General features: G+C 38.0%; 1 protein-coding gene across 3 annotated transcripts in view; it reads right to left on the reverse strand.

Moving 5' to 3' along the window:
* The window catches only part of COBL (cordon-bleu WH2 repeat protein), a 156,622-nt gene that overhangs the window by 22,173 nt on the left and 110,310 nt on the right, over positions 1-24,139 (reverse strand). For all 3 annotated transcript variants that reach the window (XM_066560102.1, XM_066560093.1, XM_066560085.1), the window contains one exon: positions 3,722-4,034. In XM_066560102.1, the coding sequence (XP_066416199.1) occupies positions 3,722-4,034 (313 nt within the window). The remainder of the gene's footprint in view (positions 1-3,721; positions 4,035-24,139) is intronic.

Here is a 24,139-nt window from a genome sequence, read left to right on the forward strand (position 1 = left end):
ATTCTAATGCTATCAGACATTACAGCCACACAGAGACCACCTGGAACAACCAGTAAACAGCTCCAGAAACCCTAAGAAAAATTAATTTAAAGCAAAACATACAACTAATTGGAGGAAGCCACATAGCAAAACATTTTTGATCTTCTGGAGCACAGGCTAACTCTTTGGAGAAAACCTATATGAGAACTGTGGACTTGATTCTGCTCTTCATTGCAGTTCTTCACAATGGATGGACAAAATACTACCTGGACCTTTTTTACAGCCCTTCACACTCCAAATATTGTTTGCTTCCACTTTAGGGTACTTATCACAATCTACCAGAGTACAAAACTATTTTAGCACATAGCACTATTAATTCTTAGGAATTTATTTCACTGGCTGAAAAGCCCAATTTTTGGTCAGGTTTACAATTTAAAATTGCAACCAAATGTTTCCATTATTCTTATTAACCTTTTTTTCCCAAGCCTTAGCCAAATAAATAAAATTTCACTAAACAAAATTTCTGTCTCCAGTAGATCTCGGACTCAAGGAGAACTCAGTCTTACTGCTGCTAACCCCTACTACATCACAGTAGCAACACATTGTTCCAATTTCTTTGTTCTTATCTTCCTTTTAGAATTAAGTATAGATCACCAGGGTACAAAGTAGAAGATAGAAAGGAATGAGAAAACTCTGTGTAAAAATGTCCTGTATATTTTGTAGTTTATGAAATGCACTTAAAACTCTGTATAGTTTGGTATCTGTTGTTCACACAAAGTGCATTTTGACTTGTCTGGGGATTCATGAGGCTGCTTTGGTCCTGGAAGTAGCTCATTCATCAAAGAGCTATGTAGAATTTCTGGGTTCCCAACACATTTTACTAGTGGGGTAGCAGTTGTTCTGACAGTGAAAATGGAAATTGATGTTCTCCAAATTTGTCTGTACTCAAAATGGTACTAAGAACAGATTTATGTCTGATTAAAACAAGAATTTCATGCAAATAGTTTTAAAAAATACCTTTTTCCCTTTCCTCTACACTTAGGAAGTGGTTTTTAAAAACCTAGCAGCTTGACCTCAAAAGGATTTAGAGGAGCACAATTTTCAAAGCTGCTTTGTTTACAAAGATAGGTTATGAGTGGAAATGGATTTATCTTCAAATATTCCTGGCACATTCCAAGCATAATATTTTAAAGAATATTACTCTCAGCATCACTGTTGTGTCAGTCTAAGTGGTTGCTGACATAAGATTAAAACACATCACAAATGTTAAGTTTTTGCTATATTGCTAAGCTGATCTGGAGCAATTTTGCTGTCTCAGAACCGAAAAAATAAATAGTATTTATTAAAAACAACTTCATGTCCCAAACAACAACAACCTATTTCAGTCCCAAACCCCTGTTTTTAAATTACAGACAGATATATTAGATAAATACAGAATATTAAGCATTATAAAATCACAGGAAAAAAAAGAAAGAAGAAAGTTGGAAGCCTAGCCCAATCTCCTGCTCCAAGCAGGGCTAATTTCAAAGCCAGAACAGGCTGCCCAAGGCTTCACCAGGCTGACTTCTGAGAATCTCCAGACATGGAGATTCCTCAACTCCTCAACTTCTCTGGGGAACCTCTTCCACTGCCTAACCATTCCCATTTTGAGGAATTCTCTCATATTTAATTTTTTATTTCCTTTAAAGAAGCTGGTGACAGTTGCTTCTTGTCCTTTCACACTGCACGCCTGAGAACCCTGATAGTTTTCCTTCTGTTAGGGAAAGACTGCAACCAGGTCCCTCCTCACCAACATTGCTTTCCCACTGTGAGCAGCCATTCCCCTCACACCTCCAGTGCTCCAGTGCCCCAGCCCCCTCAGTGGCTCTCCACTGGATCCTCTGAGTTTTCCAGTCTCTCTCTTGAACTGGGGGCCCAAGACAGGAACCTGCAGCACTGGCCTCTCAGCGCCTTCCTGACTGCAATGGGCAGTGCATCACACCATGCTTCCAGCTTCCACTCCTTTGGCTCAGCAAGACCCCTGGACCCAAGTCCTGATGGACAGCTTCTCTGTGCACTCTTTCCAAATAGTAAAAATTATGTGGGCTTGTGGGGCAAGAACAATTCTAAATGTCATGAACAGAATATGTATCTTTGGCTGAGGTGAAAGATGGAGGGAATACTGACTTTCAAGAGGGAGTGTGTCATAATGACCTGTGGTTAATCCTTCATTTGATTAAAAAAACAGAAAAAGATCCCCCCAAATTGTAGCTGATTAGTATTGTTATTGCAAGGTTTTGCTTTGATGTCTTTGGTCAACAAAATGCTAACTTCCTCCTCCGCCACTGAACATGCATGTGTGTTTTTCAAACCACTCTAGATCCTGCATTTTTAAGAAAGTTGGGATAGCCTATTTACCTCAAAAGGACCAATCTAAGCCTACTGAAATTAATGGGTTGCTTTTTTGGATCAGGTCTGGAATGTTAATTGCAGTTACTATACCAGCCTATCTAATCCTTTCAATAGAAACTGCATCAGGACCTAAGACACTGCAAAAGGAAAAATCACAAGGATAATGTATTCTGGAGCAAGTATCTAAGTAAAGCTTGACCTTGTCCCCATTGATACTGATGGATAAAGAAAAACCCCAAGATCATTCCAGTAAGTTAAATACTGACTTTGGTCTAATTTATCCCTAAGTTATCACCCACTGCATGATCCAAGATGAAGTTCTCACTCAGAAATGTGTGGATGGAAATAACTAGGTCATGATACATGCTTTTATGAAGAGGGTACAGATTAGCAGCTGAATGGAGAGAGACCAGAAAGCACAGACTTTGTGTCAACTGAGAATTCAGAGGAATTTCTGGCCCCTGTCCCATGACTCTGCAGCATCACACAGAGCGGATCCCTGTCAGTATTACCAGGCCACCCTCCTTGCTGGAGACCTAGCTTCCTATTTGGCCAGCTTGTATTTGCAAAGTCCTATAAATTTTGGGTTCCCTTTGCAGCTCTGCCACCAACTATGTGAGTTTTGGCAAACAAACAGTGTCAGAGTCATTTGTGCTTGAAGGCAGTTTCTAGTTAAACTCCAGGTTCTCGTATTTTCTTGCAAAAACTGCAGAAAAATGTTTGTTTATGGTGAAAAAAAAAGAGGGAAAAGAAAAGAAAATATGCTGAAAAGATCCCCACCCCAAAGTATAACACCAGTGGAGGTTAGCATTAGGTGAACAGATATATATACACATATAAATATATATGTGTGTATATATATATAAATATATTTATATGTGTGTGTGTGTGTATATATATATATGTATGCAAACATTTCCAAACCAATCTCCAAAGTTCACTGCATACAGTCCTTTTCCACCTGGCTTTCAGTGGCTTGAATTTTCCATTATATGACCTGCATGCAATTTTTCTGGATCAATATATGGTAACATTTTTTAAAAACTTCAGACGCTATCAGAAGTACAAAATAAACGAAACTGTAACAGAATTTTTTCATATTCCTTGAAGAAATCAACTCTGGAGGGCAGCGGTCTTTTGCAAGAAATGTAACTGCAAGTTCAAACAAAAAAGTGACCTTTGCCTGTTGCTACAAGTATGTCGCTTGAGGGGATTTGGCAGTGAGCTTTTCACTGGGAGGAGTCACTTGGCATTGGTACTGGTTTATGAAAGAGCAGAAGAAAGTATAAGTTGGTTTTCTTAAATGAGTCCCTAGCAGGAGGACAAGCGCTGGTGGCAAGCAAATGTTTACCTCGGCGGAGCACGGTCAGGTCCCACGCTGTCACAGAAAGCATTCGGCACAGGGCCCGCCCCTGTGCCACACACTGCATCTGCCTCAGCTGGGTCCGTGTAGCCATTGACCAGCCTGATGTCTCTCAGCTTCATACTGTCACTTTGTGACTCCAGAGACACAATGTCAGACGGGGAGCTCACAACACCCGAGTCCTCCGTGGTGTCCTCTGATGCAAAGCAGCTGCTTTCTGATGCCGTTTCTTCCACCTCTGATAGCTCCAGAACCGTGTCATCCACTACATAAACATTATCATGTGTAGACAGCAGGCTCTCTAAATGAAATACAGCAAGGAAAGTTAGCTGGAAGTCATCAGTACATAAATCAGAGAGCTGTCCCTTTGTAATTGGAAAAACCCACATGAAATGCATTAGAAATGTGAGGGAGGGTGCTCAGTATTTGTATATAAGATAAAGATGATTTGAAAAGTGACAAAAATTATGTCCTTTGCTTTTAGAGATGTGGTTTGCTAGGCTGGTCCTCTGGGGTTTGGAACTTATAACTTCCAAAGCAAACCAGTTTCCTTAATTCTCTGAAGAAAGAATTTTCCAGGGACAGTTTCCTGAGGAATTAGACTGAAGTTTAAATAACATGGTTCAAGAAATCTCTCCTATTGCTCCTTATGGCAACATAATCTGATTATTTCTCTTCTATTCTATGCCAAACAGATAATATTTCCAATAAGAAGTCTGTGTACAGGTAAAAATGGGCAGCATTTCCCAGTCAGGACACTTGGCAAACTAGACCTACTCCTCGCCCAGTGGGTGCCACTGATTTTATCACCCTTCAATTTTTCTATTTTTCAAAGCATACAAAATCTCCTAATAATTGTACAGAAAAGTAGACAGTACCATACTTAAAATATAAACTTTTCCAATGTTTAGTTATTTATAAAGGAGATCAAGGCATATACCCTTTGCATGTTTAATTCTATTAAAAGCTACAAATTTTGAGAGGAGATTTGATACAGTATAATTTCTTGTACCCTACTTTAGTTTGGTTTCTATGAGCTATCCCTTTTTGTGCTTTTTGGTAAAAAACACAATTCTAATTTATATTTAGAAATGTAATCAATTTCATCCTGCAATTATGCCACTAAAGGAGAGCTCCCAACCAGGTCAAAAATTTCTGTGACTGAAATTACTGAGTGACGAAACAGAATCAAGCCCAAACACACTTCTCCTGATCAAAAGGAATCAATAAAGACTAATCTAAATGTTTAATTTGGAATTATAAGTGTGCTCCATTCTCTTCTTGAACCTCAGTAAGCAACAGGAAGATTAAACAACAGTTTATGGTCTGATCTTCCAGACACTTGTGGTGGATGTTAATTACATGAGAAGTCCAAGGTCTGCAAGTGTGACTAAGATTAAACATACACTTCACTGTATTTTAAGCTTGGAATTAACAGCTTTTTGGAGAATACATAAAGCTACAGCTCAACAAAAATGATCAACAGAGAGAAATACTTCTGAATTCTGCTGTATACACAAAAGTATTTTTTTCAAGACAGAGAACTGAAAACAACTTTGTCAAAGACTGTCACAGAAATAATTTTGTCAAGGTATAGCTTAGCAGTGAAGCTTTGAGTAAAAGCAGAATAAAAATCAAGCCAACATTCTCCTTGACTGAGGTTACAAGATGCCATTAAGTACTGAAATTGATTTCCGACAGTAGAAGCAATAAAATTCAGAGGGTTACAAATCATGATTAAACTTTTAAGTGCTGTCAAGAATTGATATTAATGATGGAAGATGATCCAAAGACTCTATTGCAACTTTGGAAGCAATGTTATTTGATTTCTTTGACCTTATTTTCTGTAACATTAGTTCTAGATTCTGGATATACTCTCAGAGATTATTCCATTTTAAAATGGTAATTACAAGAACAAAGTATGTGCCGCTGAATGGATTTGAGTATGCTAGCCATAGAACTACAGTTATGAAAACACCAACATGAAGGATAAATGTTAATAGCTTGACATTGAACATCAAATAATAAAACCCCACAAAAACTCACTGTGAACAAACAGGTATGAGTATATTGCTTCTTGGCTTTTAGATAAACAAACAAACAAAAAAAGCCCAGTAACAAACATTAGTAAAAGTTACAATATGTTAAAACCAGGACAAAGTAGGATAACAAAGAAATCAATTTATAGAGTGGATGTTGAAGAGTGAAAGGACACAGAAAGATTTTGAGGTAATGCACAATGCAGTATATATACCTTGATGCAAAGAGATCTCCCTGTAATACATGACAAATCTATTGTCACATGGATGCCATAAATGACTTCCACCCTATAGCTGGCATAGCAATTTATAGCCAAGTACCTACTCCCAGATCCTGACATGAAGGGGGCAGCCTTTTCCTCACTCACTGTCTCTTGCATTTCCTCATCCTCTTCTTGCCTGCCTGCAACTATTTCCTGCATCTTTCTGCTCACAGATTTAGATCCTTTTGGTCACAGAGCCCTACTTGCCTATTCAGTAATACCAACACTCAAGTCTCTCCCTGCTCTGCTGCAGGATCCCAAACTCCAGCCCACTGTCCCCACATGTTGACAAACAGAAGGAAAACCAATCTCTTGTTATCAGAGTTCATGGGTGAACTGATCCCTGTTACATCTGGATCTTGGCAGCTGAATCACTCAGGCCAGAATAAGAACCTCCTCATTCAACAGCAGTTTTATCCTGAAGCATGGAAATACAAATAGACATCTTTTTACTCAATGATTAAATTCCCAAAGCTCAAGCAAAACTAAAATGTTCCCCTTTCTTCAAACCTATCAGTTTGACAAAGTGCTTCCCTAATTTTTATCTTTACCAAGAAGATTCATAAATTTTTAACACAGTTAGCACACGGCACTGAATAGAGTTATTGGCTGAGGCAAACCATTTTGATTGCCACTACTACTTGTCTGAACATGAAAGCACACACATAAAACACGACTGTGATGGTTCTGTGTCATGTTAACAACCTTGTTTCAGCTAAGAGCAGCACTAAAACACCCCTGTTTCAAATTTGAGCCATTCTTGGATGGATTAAGTAAGAACTATTCTTCCTCCTACATTAAGTCTTATTAAGTCTTCACTGGTGCAAACTGAAGATGGGATGGGCATTATCGGGTAATGATACATGACATGAAGAAAGCCTACCTCAACATTACTGAGTGGTCTTGTCTTCAGGAGACCGAAAATACTTTATAAAGCTTTCTAATTCTACAAGGAGAACAGGATAACATTTAGTGGTAGATGTGCTTCTGCCTTGCAAGTTTTGCATTTTTTTCTCCACCCCACACTAACACAGTGTGACCACAATGATGGCACTGCTGAAGTTTTTTGTTGGTCAAATAAAGGAAAAAAAATCTCAACATTTTCTTCTCTTTCCTCTGTCATAACACTAAGACAAATTCAGGCTCTGATCCCCAGGACCTCATGCAGACATATCCAAGTTAAGAAAGAGTATTCAGCAAGTACTTCAGAATTGAAAGCACAAATTACAACTGCCACAGATAATACAGTATTGAAAGATTTCTATACAGAAGGCTGAGTTTTCAAATGTATAACAATTTTCAGTAACGTAACCTTATTCACTGGCATCAGGTGGGATGTGGTACTGAAAAGCATGTAGAAGTCAGTCCATGGTCTCCAAGTTATTCTAAAATTTCCTTGGGACATCTCACCCCCACATGAAAATGGAGAGAATCCTTCAAAGCCTTGCATTGCTGCTTACCTATATCCTGCTGCAGACACTGCTAAGCCCACATGAGTGCTGCACCAGGGATCTCCCCAGATTTGCAGCAGCAGGGCTGTCGTTGCACAATTAGGTCAGCCACAAGTTACAAAGGCTTTCTTGCAGAGGGGGATGGACTGGGATGTCTGTTTGCAAAAATGTTGCCCGTGATCACCAAGAGGGAAAGAGGAGAGTAGCTCATGAGTAAGGAATGTGAGCTTCTTGTTTAACACAAAAGAGATCTTGTTGCTTTAATCTCAATAGCCTGTAAGCAATTAGGAAAACACTGAATTTTGAGTTTAGAGGAATCATATCTGCACTTGTGCAGTTTGATATCGCATATATGTACACATTACTCATCCAGAATGCCAACGATGGGGAGACAGATAAACCTCACCTGGTTTAAATGTGAATCAGCACTTTCAGAAATGAAGATTTAATTCAATATGTGAAGATTTCAATGGGTAAAATACTCACTCTGTTTACGACTATGAAAATAACCACTATCAAAATTGAATTAGATTAGAATTGGACGTAAGTGTTCAAAAGATGCCTATCCCACCTGGACTTACAAAATCAGTCACGAAATCCCAAGTTATCACCCCTTCTGAGTCCAATGGGCACAGAGTGTAAATCCTAACTGTTCAGGAAGTGCCGTGACCTGGTTTTACAGCACTGCTGATGTTTTGTTATTACATTCAATAAGGACAGACATAAGATGTAACAGTTGATTCCATCATTACATGATGAGTAACCTGAACTTCACAATCATTTTAGAGATGCAGAGTTTCTCTAAGTTTATCTAACTCTTGCTAACACGTTGGTAATTGTTTTACAATTTCTTTCATCATTTGTTCCACTGCCAAAGAACTTTTTTTTCATGGACTAAAATTGCTTTGCTGTAGTCCAAGTGGTCTATTATAATGAAGTTGTAAAAAATTACCACAAACTTCATGATATTAAAGATTATTAATTCTTATAATGATCCCCAAATTATAACATAATTATTTCACTGACAGTACTTAAAACTTCTATCTGGAGAAAGAAACACTGCTCTAAATATTTGTCCTGGCAGTAAAAAGTTGAGACCATCACAAAAGACCAGTATTAAAATACTGTGCATTTTTTTTCATATGCTTGGGAGAAGCCTGATGGAAGAAACAGGAAAAGATAACATTTGTTATGGCAATTATTAATAGAGATTATGAAAATGAAGAACACAGGATTAGCTTAAGGGTTTTCACACAGGTACAATGTGTTCTTGTTACATTTTACTCATTTTTCTCATGGATAAAAACCTGTATGTAGAGATAAGTGTTAAAGATCACTCAATGAGCAGATAAAGCAGTACACAGTCTGGGTGATCTTCTCTCTATCATAATTAAAATTTTAATTTTAGTATGTTTGAACCTAAGTGCATACTTTCTTCTTTTTTAAAAAAATTCAAAGAAACAAAGAGAAAATAAATGACCACTGTTATACTTTAACAATATTATTAGGGGAGCAGGGTAATGGATCAATTCCAAAGCACTCCTCTCCCAACTTCTGGAACTGCCTTGCAGAAAATCAAAAAGAGGCCAGGAAAGACTGAGCTGAGGTACCATGCTCTGCAGCTCCAGCCCTCCTCCAAAATGAGGATGTAGAGCAGCTTAATGTTGGCTTAGTTTATTTAGGTCACAGAATCACAGAACAGTTTCATTTGGAAAGAACCTCTGGAGGTCACCTAGTTCAATGTCCTCCTCAAAGCAAGGCTATCTTCCAGCTTTGACAAAGTAGCTCAGGGCCTTGAACAGCTTAGCTTTGAAAATCTCCAAGCATGAAGACCCAACAGTCTCTCTGGAAAAAATAATGAATCATTCCCTGGGCAGCATCTAATACTTCTCCCACTTAAGAACATTATTTTAATGTCAAACTAAAAAAATTCTAGCTGCAACTTGTCACTGTTGCAGTCTTATTATCTTTTTGCAGTGAATCTCAGAGAAGACTCTGTCTCAGTCTTCCCTCCTCCTTTAGATGCAAGACAGCATTCAAACTCTCCTTACCGTTCCCTTCTGCAGGCGAGAGCTGAACATGCCCTGTTGCCTCAGCACCTTAATGCACATCCTTGATGCTTTGTGCCAGACTCTGCTGCCTCTGCTTTGGTGTGTCAGTATCTTGTTACACAGAACTCAAAACTGGACTCACTTTTGGACAATGGACTCACATGTGGCTTCATGGTAGCCAAGTAAAGGGGAATAATCATTTCCTGTGATCTGCTGGCTGTGCTCTTGCTAGTGCAACCGAGGCTGTGGTTAGTGCTTCATCCCTGCAAGGGCACGTTGCTGACTCACACAGCCCTGCATGCGACTTCCAGTCTCACATAATGAGATATTTTCAGTCTCCTTCCTAGTCTTATGCCCCATCCTCATGTTTTCCAATAGGCTCTTTAATTGAAGTCATTCTTACTGCAAACCCTGCAAACAAAAGTAAATCCATTCCTTTACATGCTAGCCAATAACAAAAATTAAAAGACTCACAAAGGACATGTCTCACCAGACATATCATCAGAAAGGTACAAATGGAATGTCATTAGTTGCACCCTGTGAATCTTCAGCATTTCCTCAGTCAGTCCCAAACTAATGACAGTTAACTTAGCTACCTACATCTACCCTCCTATGGTTGAAAAAGAAATAAAATGTGGACTCATTTAACCTGCCTTATGAATTTGAGGTAGTTAAGCACTTCCCTTGGGGTTAAAATTGTCTGTTGTTAGTTGATAACACAACAGAAAAGTATTGTAACTTTCACAAAAGCTTTTTGGCAGTGGAGTTTCCTACACCAAAGGCAATACAAGATAGGATCAAGCCAGGGAACGAGAAGTGAAGAGTGTTCCAGTCCCTCCATTGTTTTTTCCATGTACAAGCAGCTGTGAAGATCTGTGCACTAATGTTTGCTTTTCCTTTCAAACATATACTGAAAATGATCCTGAAGCCTCTCTCTCAAAACAACACAACCTAAAATGTCTGCTGGCTCTTGAAAGTCTCAGAGGAATCTACCCCTGCAAGTAAATGTCTGCTACCCTCTCTCATTTCAGACTCTTATTTTTACCGCCTGCCAAACAAGCAAAGAAAAATTTCTGAACTAATGCAGCACAGATTTTCAGACAGGGGAAAATCAACATATTGGACATTATTATTCCTATTTCTTTCCCACAATCCTTTCTTCAGTGACTGAAAAAGACTCTCTGACCCCTGCAAAGCCCATTTGACCTAGAATGCTGCTGCTATTGCTGAACTGCTTTTCATCCTCTCTGTTTTGGCACCCTCTTGAACCCACTAGCTCCTTGCTTTTATAAAAGCCTTGTTTGGACTCTCTGACAACTCTACATCATAGCCAGTAACTAGCCTTCCTTATTCAAAGGGATCAGATGTCATAAAAGCGACACAGAGAGTAAAATGCTCTTTGACAGAAAAAGGATCATGTGTCAAAGTAGATCTTTCCTTGATTAACCAGAGAACATTGTCACTTGGCTTTGGGAAGGACAGATTTTAGAAAATGAACCAGTAGTGTGAGTTGTTAATTTCCTTTTATACACAATGAAGTATGATGGGGAAAGTTTTGTAACAGTTCCTGGTGTTCACTTTCTGAGGTTAACAGCAAGCTAGAATGATTCACAAGGTGATTTCAGGGCTCTGGATGGTCCCTTACTTCAGGTGAGGAGAGGGGCAAGGTGCCTAATTTGTGCAATTCAAAAAGACTACTAACAAGCAGACAATGTAGGTTAGAGGAGGATGATAACACAGAAATATATTTAAGAGCAGTTATAGATAACTTCGAACTTGCACTTTCATAAATCACCACGTGTAACAGTGGTGACATGCTGTGTTAAATAACAGGGCTCTTTGGGGTTGTTTGCAGGACAGGAAAATCTAGCTCTAAAACCAGAGACTGTCCAGTAAATGAGCCTGGTGACGAAATAACCCACTCTCCCCATTTTGCAGGGAATTATTAGTCTTAAGTGATAGATTTGGGCAATTTGCATCCTTTTCAGAGGTGGTCGGCTTTCACTCAGGCACACTGCAGTATCTAAACAAATGGACTGTGAAGGTGATTTTCATGAGCCACCTTAGAGAACACACTCTATAAAATTGCTTGAAAAGCATATGCAGTGCAATGATTAAAAGGAGAAATGATTAGTGTACCTGTGCAATAAAACAACGTTTTATTAGGTGATTTTAAGACCACAGAAAAAGGCTATTTGCCCAACATCTCTTTTTAAACTTCACTATCTTTTTCCCCTTGTGCACTCTGCATCAATTAATTATTTCCTTAGTTTGTTAACAATTCCATAAAATCTCTACTGCAATTTTATATTTATAGCATCATCCACAGGAGAAAAACATAAGACAATTTTGCATTGTAATTATCCTTTTCTTCCCCAGCAACTGGCTGCCAGCAAACTCAGCAAAGAAGAGACACAAAAACCCAACCCTAAACCAAGCACACATACACATATGTACAGGCACCCTTGTAAGATTTAAGAGCACTTTCCAGAACTCTACTCCCAGTTGTGTATTTATTTCTGAATTAAAAGTGATTAAAAGTTAGGAAGGGTGAAAGAGAATCAGGTCAATCTGTAATAATCTATTACTGAAACCATTAGGTATTACACACATACAAATAAAAAATTTTGAACAGCTGCCTTCTAATTTTGGGGACAAAGTATACTTGTCTTGGGAACAGAAGCATTTTTACTGGGAACTGCTGCACATCTGAGAAAAAATCTTCTTATCAATGCAGACTTACTGGCAGTAATGGCAACAAATACTGTTTTTTCTTAATACTAAAAGCTAATAGTGAATTACAGGCTGGAGTGATGATTAACAAAATGGGATTTCATCACTCTTGCAGAACCCTCCAGTTCCCCCATCAGTGCAGCCATCATTTTCCCTTCGATCTCTTTCTCTTTTTATAGGATAGTAACTTAGTCAGACAGAGCTCTGAAGTCAGACAGAGCCCTGAGAAAATTTTGTGAACAAACCACCTAACTTACAATTAAAATGGCATAAAACAGCTCCATTTAATTGGCCAAAACATACTTCAGCCAAACCACCAACAATGTAAATACCTACACAGATTTTCAACAGCTAGCTCCAAATTTAGATATGAAAACATTTTCATACACCTCCATAGTATAAAGGCACAAAACTCTACTCTGACTTCTTTTGATGTACATGAACCGACTCTTCTTGGACCTTCTGATCAGTCAAAAACGTGCTTCTGCCTCCAAGAGGCTTTTCAATAAACTTGGGCTGGTGGTTTACTTTGGCAATTATATTTCCAGAAATAATTTAACCTAGAAGACCGTGCTTATTTTCTGAGTTATAACACATTTTACTGGACATGCACACTGGATTACTCTGCTATCATACTTCTCAGAGCTGAAAGACATCCAATTATGTCAGTAAAAGCATAAATCTAGTGAGAAACTACTTTGAGTATGTGAACACTTGTCACTACAGCATTCTGCCTTCTGAAGCTGCCCAGTAAAGAAAAAATTATTCTAGTAGGGAAGAAAACCAAGGGTTGGAGTACACATAGCATCTCCCTGAAGTTCTCGTGTGATACTCTCTATAAGGGCATTGTACCATTTTCAAAGGAAATTTCCTAGGCCCTTTGAAGACCAGACTCCTGTGCTGGGATGAGGGCAAACCAAGAGCAGTGAGGCCAGGACAGTGCATGCCAATTACACACTCAACATAAAACACTGCCAGGCACTCCTGGATCTAAACTACACATGCTGCAGAGGACCACCAGGGCAATTGGTTCTATGGAATTATAGCAAGAGACAGACTTCTTTTTCAGTGATACAGACATAGCCAAGAAATCACAGCAAAGGACAAGAATCAAATGCAGGGAGGGTACCGTGAGTCCAGAGGAGGTTCATGGAGATGATCAGAGGGGTGGAGCACCTCTCCAGTGGAGACAGGCTGAAAGAGCTGGATTTGTTCAGCCTGGAGCAGAGAAGGCTCTGGGGAGACCTCATAGCATGCTCCAGATCCTTGAAGAGGGGCCTTCCAAAAGAGCTGGAGAAGGATTTTTCACAAGGGCATGTAGTGATAGGACAAGGGGGAATGACTTTAAACTGGAAGAGGGTGGGTTTAGACTAGACATTGTGAAGAAATTCTTCGTTTGACAATGCAACAGGTTTTCCAGAGAAGCTATGGATGCCCCATTCCTGGAAGAATTCGATGTCAGGTTGGATGAGGCTTTGAGCAACCTGATCCAATGGAATGTATCCCCATCCATGCAGGGGTGTTAGACTATTGATGATCTTTACGGTCCCTTCCAATCCAAACCACTTTATGGTTTTTGATACTATGATGTCCACACACTATCCATGAAGTTTTCTTTTCCAGCAGTGCACACTGAGGCTCTTCCTGGGAGCCTTGTAAGAAGGGGAATACTGGACAAGTAGAGAACAAAGTGCTCACAGAAGAGCACTGCTGTCATGCCACCACTCCTCTTTGGCAGCAGATGGACTACATCAGATTATTTCAGACATAAGTAGAGATAGAAATACTTAAGTCAGAGCTGAATTTGGCCTGCTCTTCCACAGTCCTCGTGTGAAGTCAATTATCTCATCAATCATGCTTTGCCCTGGGGCTCTCTTTCCCTATTAACTTGAAATGCAAACATGCAAGAGCGGTAACTGGATGTTATGCTTTGTACTGATTTGTGGATAGTAAAACGTTAATGGCAGTGCCATCTCTGGTGAACAATAGCCTGATGCAAGAAATGGGTCATCATCTGAACACCCACTTGGAAAACATTTTCCCCTTTCATATTACGTGCTGTTAGTATCAGCTCTTGCTTCCACTGCAGCAGTTAGGTTCTGTCCCTGACTTCAACAGCAGCAGGATCAGACCATTCACTGATTAAAATGCAAAGCTGCAGATATCTCCTGCATGGGATGAATCCCCACAGGGAAAATTTGTCTGCATTTTTATTCATGTGAAGAATTTTAAGGCTTTCATTTACACAGTTCATTCAATAATAATGTGCATGCTGTATAATGGGGTACCTGATTAAGCATGCTTAAGTGCTTTGCTGGAGCAGGGCCATTTCTAGAATTTAAAGGTTTGCTATGATCATACGCTCAAAATAGGCAAGCTAGTTTGGGGAATTTCTCACCTGAGTCGATGGGCTTAAATAGGATCAGCATAAAAGGGAGAAATTTGGAAATGCCTTTGAGTTTCTTTCTTTTCAGCATCAGTTCCTCCTCAAATAAGGCTGAGAAGGTCACCCAATTGTAGGTTTTAAGCTTGTCTATGAAACCCTCCAGTAACTTTTAAACTGGCTACCAGCTTCTCCTGAATGAGTCAGGAAGGATAAGAGCCTGAAGTTCAGTTACAAAAGTTTAATAAAGAAGTAGAAGGACAGAGCACATAAACTTTTTTCATCTACATGTAAAAGCTTATTTTCTATTCTCTACCAGGGATACTGATGAGAGAAGGATGAGATACTGAGAGAAGGATGCTATGAACAACAGCAAAACTTCAACCCCTAGTGTGAGGGGGTTTAGATATCAGAGAACTCAGTCATTAATACAAAAGTTCAAAAGAAATCCTTACTTGATGTGGTCTGGGGGAAGAAAATAAGAAATAAAAGAGGAAAAAAAGAAAGGAGAAATTCTCAAATCTTTTTGGGTTTGAAGATCAAGAACCTCAAGGTCCTGGGATTTTAATCTCCATCTATTTTTCCCTTTTTTATTCATTATTATCCTCTCTCTTTACTGTTCTTATCCCTAAATAAAAAATTAAAGACTATTAAAAAAAAAGCGGCACCTTCTCTTTTAAACTCCAAAGAACCAGGCAATTTTTTTCCTAAAGCCATTACCCAAGAAGTGTGTTTAAAAAAATTTTTAGCAGGTGTGACTGGCCACTGTTGCACTTTGTACAGTACAGTTTGTACAGTAATGCTCCAACATTACCTTAATTCTCCTGGTTAGTCATAATTTCAGCATGGTATTATAAAACTTTCCACTCACCTTAGAGCAGCCCCTATCAAACCAGCACAGAATCAAGCTGGTAGGTTGTTATTACTCTTCTCATTACAGCATGAAAATTTAAAGACTTCTGTCTCAATTACTATCAGCCTGCTAATTTTCTCAAAGGCACTAATTTAAGTCTGTGGAAAAAACCACAAGGAGTTTCCCTGTGCAGGGATTTTTTGTGTAGAAGAAAGCAATCGATACTTTGCCAAAGCCTTGTATTATGAACAGTGGCATATATTTAATGTACTCTGGAAGTTCAGAAAAGACATTCTAGTACAGTCTGTGTCCTTTGCAAGAGCAGACTGAAGACAAATGATTTTATTTCAGGAAGATCTGAATCCCATTGGTTAGCATGATGAATACAGAACAGGGAAGCTGCCAGGTACAAAGGAAACTGGGCATGTCCACAAGGGAGTGGAGCAAACAAGCAAATTACAGTATATGCATGCCTTTTTTTTTTAACCTAAATGTTTTCATTTGGAAAACTTGGACACTTAAACCTCAAAGTTTCTTTAACTGACTGGTCAGTTAATCAGCGTATTGTTCCAATTTTCTGAAGGCAAGCAGAGAAGGGTTTTAGAAATTAAAAAATACAGTTTTAAACTGTAAGTAATCAATAAAATATTCACATACATTGTATTTAATTGGGACAGGATCTCTTCTGGGAAAAAAAAAAAGAAAGAAAAAAAAAAGTAAAAAAAGATATTTCTTATTTTTGGGAGAACAGTGGCATAAAAATAATTGTGTCATTCCCAAGCATTGATTTAGCATGTCTGAGACTGGGAGCACCCAAAAAGGGTTTCAGAACAAAACCAATATACCAATGCATTCACAAAGTAGTCCCCAAAGTGTCATCTACTTCCAACAGCACCTGGAAGTTCCAAAGGGTGGCCCTTCTGCAGTCCTTGGCAGTCCACTGTGAGGCTTTCTGGAGAACAAGTCTGTAACAGTTTGTTTGCCTTCCAAAATGCTCCATCTCTTACAAGTAAAAGTGAAGTAAACAAGGCTCTGAACTTGAACTGAAAGCCAGTAATTATCTTTTCTTACAGTCTTTATAATTCTTACATAATTTGTCATACTTCTTATGTTTTAAGAAGTATATTCATTTAAATCTTGACTGTTTCATCCACAGATACACCTTAAAAATAGATCTCTTGCATGTTTTCACATAGTTGAGAAAAAAATATTGAAACTATTTCATCATTAAGGTTTATGCTTTTACAAACTGTAAAAATATTTTCCTTTTAGTTTTTACCTTCTTGTCAAGTGAAAAAATTGAGGAAAAAAAACATGGAAGAGAAAAATGCTTACATACACACTTTAAAAATCAGAAAACAATAATGATTTTTATCAGATGCTTGAAAAGTAGAAAAATTTGTTGTTTTGTTTACTCTAACAAGTACGCAGATAATCCCCTACCAATCTTCAACTGTTTATGGGAGGGTACCATATATTTAGCAACTTTATTTTCACCTATTTTCACCTTTTAATCCCTATACTCTTAGAAGAAAAAATTGTATTTGTCCATCATGGTCTTCCTTTCTTGGTCTTTCCTCCATCTTCTTTTGTCTTTGTCCTCCATTACCCAGACTTTGCTTATGGTAGTAGGTTAGAAAGTAATTATTTTATCCATGCCAGGAACCACAATTATGGAATCCACAAAAGGAGCTGACAAAGGAGAAGCTCTCTCTGCTCTCAGCCTTCGCTGCCTCATGCCCGAAACCCCGAAGTGAATGTGCATGGCCAGAATTCTCAATTTCATAGCAGAAAGTAGGCAGGAATTTTAGTCAGTGTTTTCTGACTTAGAAGTGGTAATGGGAAAAGCTGGGTATGAGCATGTCTAAGGATGGAAAAGCACTTTGGTATTAGAATCATCACCTACCTGAAAAAGAGAAAAAATTTCAACAGTTTGTTTACAGCAGCTCCATGAGCATTGCCTGCATTTGAATCAGTAGGATCTTGCACTACATACACCACTTAAAGCACCAACCTTCCAGTTTTATTTGGCCCATACCTTATGTGTAAACCTGGCAGAACTTCAAATTCACACCCAGGATGAAAGTTCTCACACACACACTTGCACCACATGCATGTTTTTGGTTGAACACACTTGTTTAGTCCCTCCTTGTTACTGATGAAGTGTAAATTGTTCTGTGTGTATGGCTGTGACAACATCCTCACATTCCACCATTCAAGGGCAGCAGAGTATGCCTAAGATGCCACTCAGTTATTAAAGACACAGCTGCTGTAGTGAAAACTGCTCTTCTTTTGATGAAGGAGGAGGACAACAGGGAATTTGGTTTCACTTGGAACAAACATTCACAGACCACTTGGATTGCAAAGCTGGTCTGCAAGGGAATTAAGAGAAGAAATGTCTTGACATTTAGTCAGGATGGGAGAAGGGAAGCTCAGGTTTATTCCACACTACATGAAATAGGTAAGTAGCCAGATAAAAATCTAAATACCAGGAAATGTGTCTAGAAAGACTATTTGATTCACTGGGGTCTAATCCCATACTAATGTAACCAGAAAATATTTTCTTTGATTATTTAAAGTGCTTGTGCTTCCTTACACTCAGACAGATTTCTGGCTCAAAGTGTGCAAAACCACAACTCTTATTTCCAATACAGGCAGGCAGCACAGTGTAGGGGAATGTAAGGGAATATGAAATTACCCCCACTTTCCAACCAGTGTTTGTACCCAGGACTCAGTCTCCTTCCTTAGAACTTTTTCAAGGTATGAGAAAATGAAGCAGATCTGGTGACCCAAATTTACTATTTTCTTATTAGAAGTGAACAGAATAAATAATTTTTTCATATTCAAGGTACATTCAAGGAATATAAAGGACTCAACAGGTAGTTGATACCTGTTCAGTATGCTGCCAGCTTCTAGAGTCATTCATTATTTCTTTGGACTTGATGCTTTCAGCAGTCATTTACCACTACAAAATGGTGCCACAATAATATGCAATAAAAAAGGAATAAAGCACGGGATTCTTGCAGGGAAATATACAAGATCACCTTTCCCCTTGGCCACCTCAGCAAAAATCAGCATTTATTACCAGTAAGCTCTTCTGGATAAACAAAGAATTAATTATGTCACTTTCTGTTTTGTCAACTTCTAATGAATTTTAACAGTGGACTTCTGTAGCCACAGAGCTGCTATAGCACAAGCTTATGAATAAGAAGTGTAAACAGAGACAGCAATTTTGTTTCACTGTCCTTGAGGAGGGAGTCCATAGTTTTACAATGACATCAGAAAACAACATGGCTGTAATTTTCGAGGGATGGAATAAGTTCCATTCTGTCTTCTAAAATAACATGTACTTTGGTATGGAACGCTAAATGGTGCCTACTGCATGTACTAAATATATATTGAGAGCCATGGTAGTGACTGGAAGCCAAGCTCAGAAGACAGAGCTGCTGTCATACACACACACAGCCCAGCTTTCAAAAAGAGGCACTTTTTGAAGTGTGACAGAACAATAAGGAGGGCTTAAACTGACTGTACACATAAATGATGAGGGTTTGAGAATCATGACCACAGAGTTTACTTTAAAAAAGCAGAAAAAAGGGACAAATGATGGGCATATGATAGATTGGATGGCCATATGTTTAATAAACAAATGCATCATAATTCTTTGCACTCATCATACAGTTGGAACTGGATGATTTCTCTGCCAATCATTCTCCCTTGGCACTTACTGGAGCACTCTAGATACTACACACAGCTTTAAATAATTCCAGTTAAAAAACAACGAGAAGAGAAATATTTACTTTTTCCATTCATATATTTAGAATATCTTTCTCAATAGTTTACCTGCCCAGAATAATTTTCATTGCTGCACTAGTAGCACATTTTCTGAAAATAAAAATGGAATGAGTTCAAAGTTTAATATTATTCTAAAGCCTTGTCACTAGAAAAGGAAAAAAAAAAGCCATCTGCCCAGTGAGAAAGACAATATTCATTTTGATCCTCAAAGATTCCAACTGTAAAGAAAAAACCCTAAAGTATTTTAAGGATGTTTTGAAAAGCAGAGATTTTAGTCTCTAAGTGACTGAATTAATGGTAATGAAGTAATATGTCTGTGAAAGAAGATGGATACTAAACTGATCTGGTCATGATTTTAAAATTCTGACATTCAAGTTGATAAGATCCACCTAGCAGAACAGAGCCTATCTGTACTGGCACTAAACCTGACCTACTCCTATGCACTTACACATGTTTTAAGCACATATACCAACCATATGCACTAGTTACCACACTTTGGATACAGCTGCTATAGATACAGAGGCAATATCTAGGCACCATAATTTGAGAAAGCTTAAAACAAAAATTTGAGCTTGCATCTGGAAGATGCCGTCACAGTGGCATCACCTGAAAATATAATTTTATCTTCATTTTCTTATTTGTGAGGAAACTGATTTTAAAATAACCTAGAAACAATTTTTTTAAATTTTTAGTTGCAGAAAAGAGTAAAATAACAACTACTCCAAAAACTAAAGAACTTTGTGTAATTTTGTAATCTATCACGTTGAAATTCACTCGTAGTGTTATTTTTCTTGCTCTCCCACTGTGAATCTGGGACAACACCAGCTCCCTCTGATGGCCAATGTACAAAAGGATTTCAGTAAAATCTCGCGCACCACGAAGTTTACTTAATCTGTTTCTAATTCACTAGATTTCGTATGGGTTGAGAACATTAATCAGAACAAGTTTAATCATAAATTATAAATCTGTCTTTATTCCCTAAGAGCACTGAATGTCAATGACATTGGAGTTTTAAGACAGAAATTTGTTTTGATTTATAAGTTATCTAGGCATTTATTTGTTCTCCAGAAAGAGCTCAATGATATTTTCCATTTTTTCACGCCAGATATCTTAACATGAAGGGCATTTGAACAAGGCTGTTTGGTAGTGCAGATAAATCCTGAGTATATTAAATGTGTTTCTTACTAATTCTGATAATAGCATTTTGGTGAAAAATTTGTTATAGTGGTGAATTTGTTATTAACTTTTCCATGTCATTCTCACTACATTTCCAATGTCTCCAAGGTTAAAATAAAAGGAGTAAAACCAAGCCAATGTCCTTTCATATCACTGCTGACCTAAGACTCCATCAAAGAGATCTAAACTGATACTCCTGCCTGTTATTAAAAATGACAGAAAAAACCATTCTCTTTCAGAAACCAAGTTGAGGATCTCTTACAAATCCTGATTGGAAGCTTGGAACAAAGAGGAATTCCCCTCAGGGCTGAGCTGGTGCTCATGATCCAAACTTCCAGAGAGTTCCCGGTCCTGCAAATATGCTTTGCTCAAGCCCCTCCGTGCACACACTCTGTTGTGCATTAACAGCTCTGTGACAGAGTATCTGTGCAATTCCACTCAACAGATTTGGATTTCTTGAGTGTCACTGGAAGTTTTTTCTGATACCATGTACAGTACTGGGGGGGTTTCAAACTATCCTAATTTGAAACCATAGTATAATTTCTTGTAGCTAGGATGATTTCTTGTAAAGACACAGAAATCTTTCTTCTATACATTCTAGGAATTTCACAAAAACTGTTAATTCCCCTGAACACATTTTAGAGGTAAATTTTGCATTTTAGTTAAAGACAAGGTAAATTAAGTGTAAATAATGAACTTTTTGAGATTTCACCTATAGCTTTTAAGAGCTTGAGGAGGCTACCTGAAAAGAGACTGCTATTTGTAGGAAACATGCCAGCTATGCAGAGAGAGGCCACAGCTGTATCCTTTCAAAGCAAGATTTTTTTCATTAAAAATGTGATTTTGTTGAAAACTTTTGCCACCTTTCAGAGACAATGGTGTCAACGGAAAGAACTGCTTTGACAATACACCATACTTTGTACTCAATATAAAACATTTTGTTTCACCGCTTCATTAATTTTACACTAGTTTGAACTCCACAGGACATGCAACTGTGGAGTTACAAATAGGGTGCAAATAGAGCAATGAGAATGGGTAAATTAGGTTCTTAATCTTCACATTGTGAACACCTACTTTTTTTTTTTTTTGAGAGAAGACTTACAATTAAACCATTGTCCTGTCTTAAGAAGGTATTACAAAGTACCTGGCAGCTCAGAGAGTTCAAATCCACTCCACTTTTATTAGAAGACCCTTAGGGTACTAAGTATACTTTCTAAAGAATCATTTAAAGCTTACTAACTACATGTCATATTTGTATTAAAAACTGTCAAAGCCCACTTTAGTCATATTTCATATTATCTGTAGGAATGCTTTGCTTTCTTATTCTCCATTTTGCCTACCTGGAAAGGATTCAAGATTAACATGATTATTTGCTTGAGGGTAAAACAATAATTTTTCATCATTTAAATTAGAGTTATGTATTGCAAGTCACTCATTTAAATAACATTAATGTCTTAAAGCACAGTACATGTGAGGTCAGAATAGTTCTGGGTGTGTGCACCATTACATTACAACTCATAAAGCCTATGGTTGTAGCTCAGGATTATTAAAAATACATGTCTTATGGGTCATTCTCATGAAGAATTTCCTTTAGCACAAAGAAGTTTTTGCTAAATACAAACCTAGAGAAGATATTTTAATTAGAACTCACTGATTATTCCTAGTACGAGTGCAAAAAGGAGACTTGTAGAACGAGATGTATCTTGAGCAAACAGTGTTTGAGTCTTTTGTTACAGAAATAGAACACACACCTCGATTTCCACAGCATGTCTTCAGCATCAAGATAAAATTACTCATATTAAGCATCAGGATGAAAGCATAAGTAAAGAATATGAATCAGTGCATTTGGTATTAGTTTTTGGTATTCCTTTTAAGCCCCTTATAGATGCAACAGATCTTCCTGTTTCTTTTGTCTTGACAGCTTGACTGATAGCCAAGATATAGAAAGAATCTTGCACTTCAACTTGGCTAGGCCACGCCCAGTACTAGTTTTGTTCCAAAGGAACAAAATAGATGCAATAAAAGGAAAATAGAGCAAATAGGCAATACAAAACTTTATATCTAGAATAACAGGAAGAAAAGCTTAAAGAGTTCTTAGAAACTTTTCATTAAAACCTTAAACAATATGGAAAGTAAGACACCCTGTCCCAAGAACACACTCTTTTGCAACACCAAATCAAAGCAAACCATGGCTAAAAATAAGGAGAATCTTTTGGAAAAGAACGACAGATAATCTTTCTGAGGCTGATATATAGATTTATATAACACACGATTCAGTTCTGGAGCATACATCTCACCAATGAGTATGAACCACAGCCAAAAATAATCAATAGAAATTAAAGAGAATGTGCAAGTTTAAAAAGAAAAGAAGCCAAAATCTCAGTCAAAAAAAGGGGTTTTTTCCCAGCAGAGGAGGAAGGAAGGCAACAGAAGAATCAGGGTAGCAGAGGCAACAGGAGGTTCAGAAGTATGAAGGTCATAGGAAGAGGCAAGGTCTGTCAGACACGCTTGGAGTATGAAGGGAATGATGCACAACAGTAAACTGTCAGGGGAAAGAGTAAAAGGATAATATTGTAAGTATTGTGTAGGTCAGCTGGCAGAATGGCTAGCATGCTCAGCAACACTAAAGAATCAGATGCCCAAAGGAGGTGTTGGTGCATGGGCACACGTGTTAAAATTTGGAATTCCACAGTTGCACTAACTGCCTGGGTTCACGTATAAGCTAACTCAATCTTAAGAACAAAATACTTACCGATACACTGTATGTCTGTGAATTCTGCTCTACTTGGCCTGAATTTTAATTTTCCAGAAGGAGCAAGATAGATTATATTGGAGATTCAACTTCATTCTTTAGCCTCAGATTGCCTGAATGAGTGAGAGTAGTGATGGCGATAAAAACCTCCTAAGCCACATCTGCAGGCATACTTGCTTTAAAGACCACCTCTGAGAAAGAAAAGGCTGGGTCACTTGACACATGCCTTATGAAGCAATGTACCATGACAAGCCAGCAAAACTCCCTGCACAGCAGCCCTCAGTTCTCAGTTGATATAGAGCCACATGTAAAAGAGTGAAGTTTACTCTGTGTTTCTACCTATTTTTTGCTTCAAGCTAACAAAAATGAACTCTTAGAATCTAGCCCTATGAAAGACTGATATGTCTAAAGTGACTGAAGAAATACGACTGAACTGTTTGTGAAACTGTCATTGCCTTTGTCAGCCAGATTGTATTACCTTTTCATATATCAGTGATATAATGAAAAAAATTAAAAATTACATCTATAGACAAGGCTCTTGGTTTTATTCATCAACCACTAGTACACGTCATCTACAGAAAATAAAAGAGTGTGCCCATTCCTTCACCCCTTAAAGACCTTCTAATTAAGGGATGTTTGACTATTTTGATCTACAGTTAAAAACAATGACAGGTTCAAATCATTATTTAATTTCTTCAAAGAAATAGCACTTTCTGAAATTTACAAATAAATCAGTTGTCAAGTCCTCACCCAGTGTGAGCCCTGAGTTCACTAGTACTTTATCCAGTGCCAGAGTGAAAAACTTAATCTCAGCATCTCACTCTACAGGAAGGCAGAGTATATTGTATATTCTTTCCCATAGAGCTTTTAATTTCTTACTGCATATCTTAATGATAGTTCATAACTAGCC

The sequence above is a fragment of the Molothrus aeneus genome, chromosome 1, assembly GCF_037042795.1.
Source record: "Molothrus aeneus isolate 106 chromosome 1, BPBGC_Maene_1.0, whole genome shotgun sequence".
NCBI classification, from domain to species: Eukaryota; Metazoa; Chordata; class Aves; order Passeriformes; family Icteridae; genus Molothrus; species Molothrus aeneus.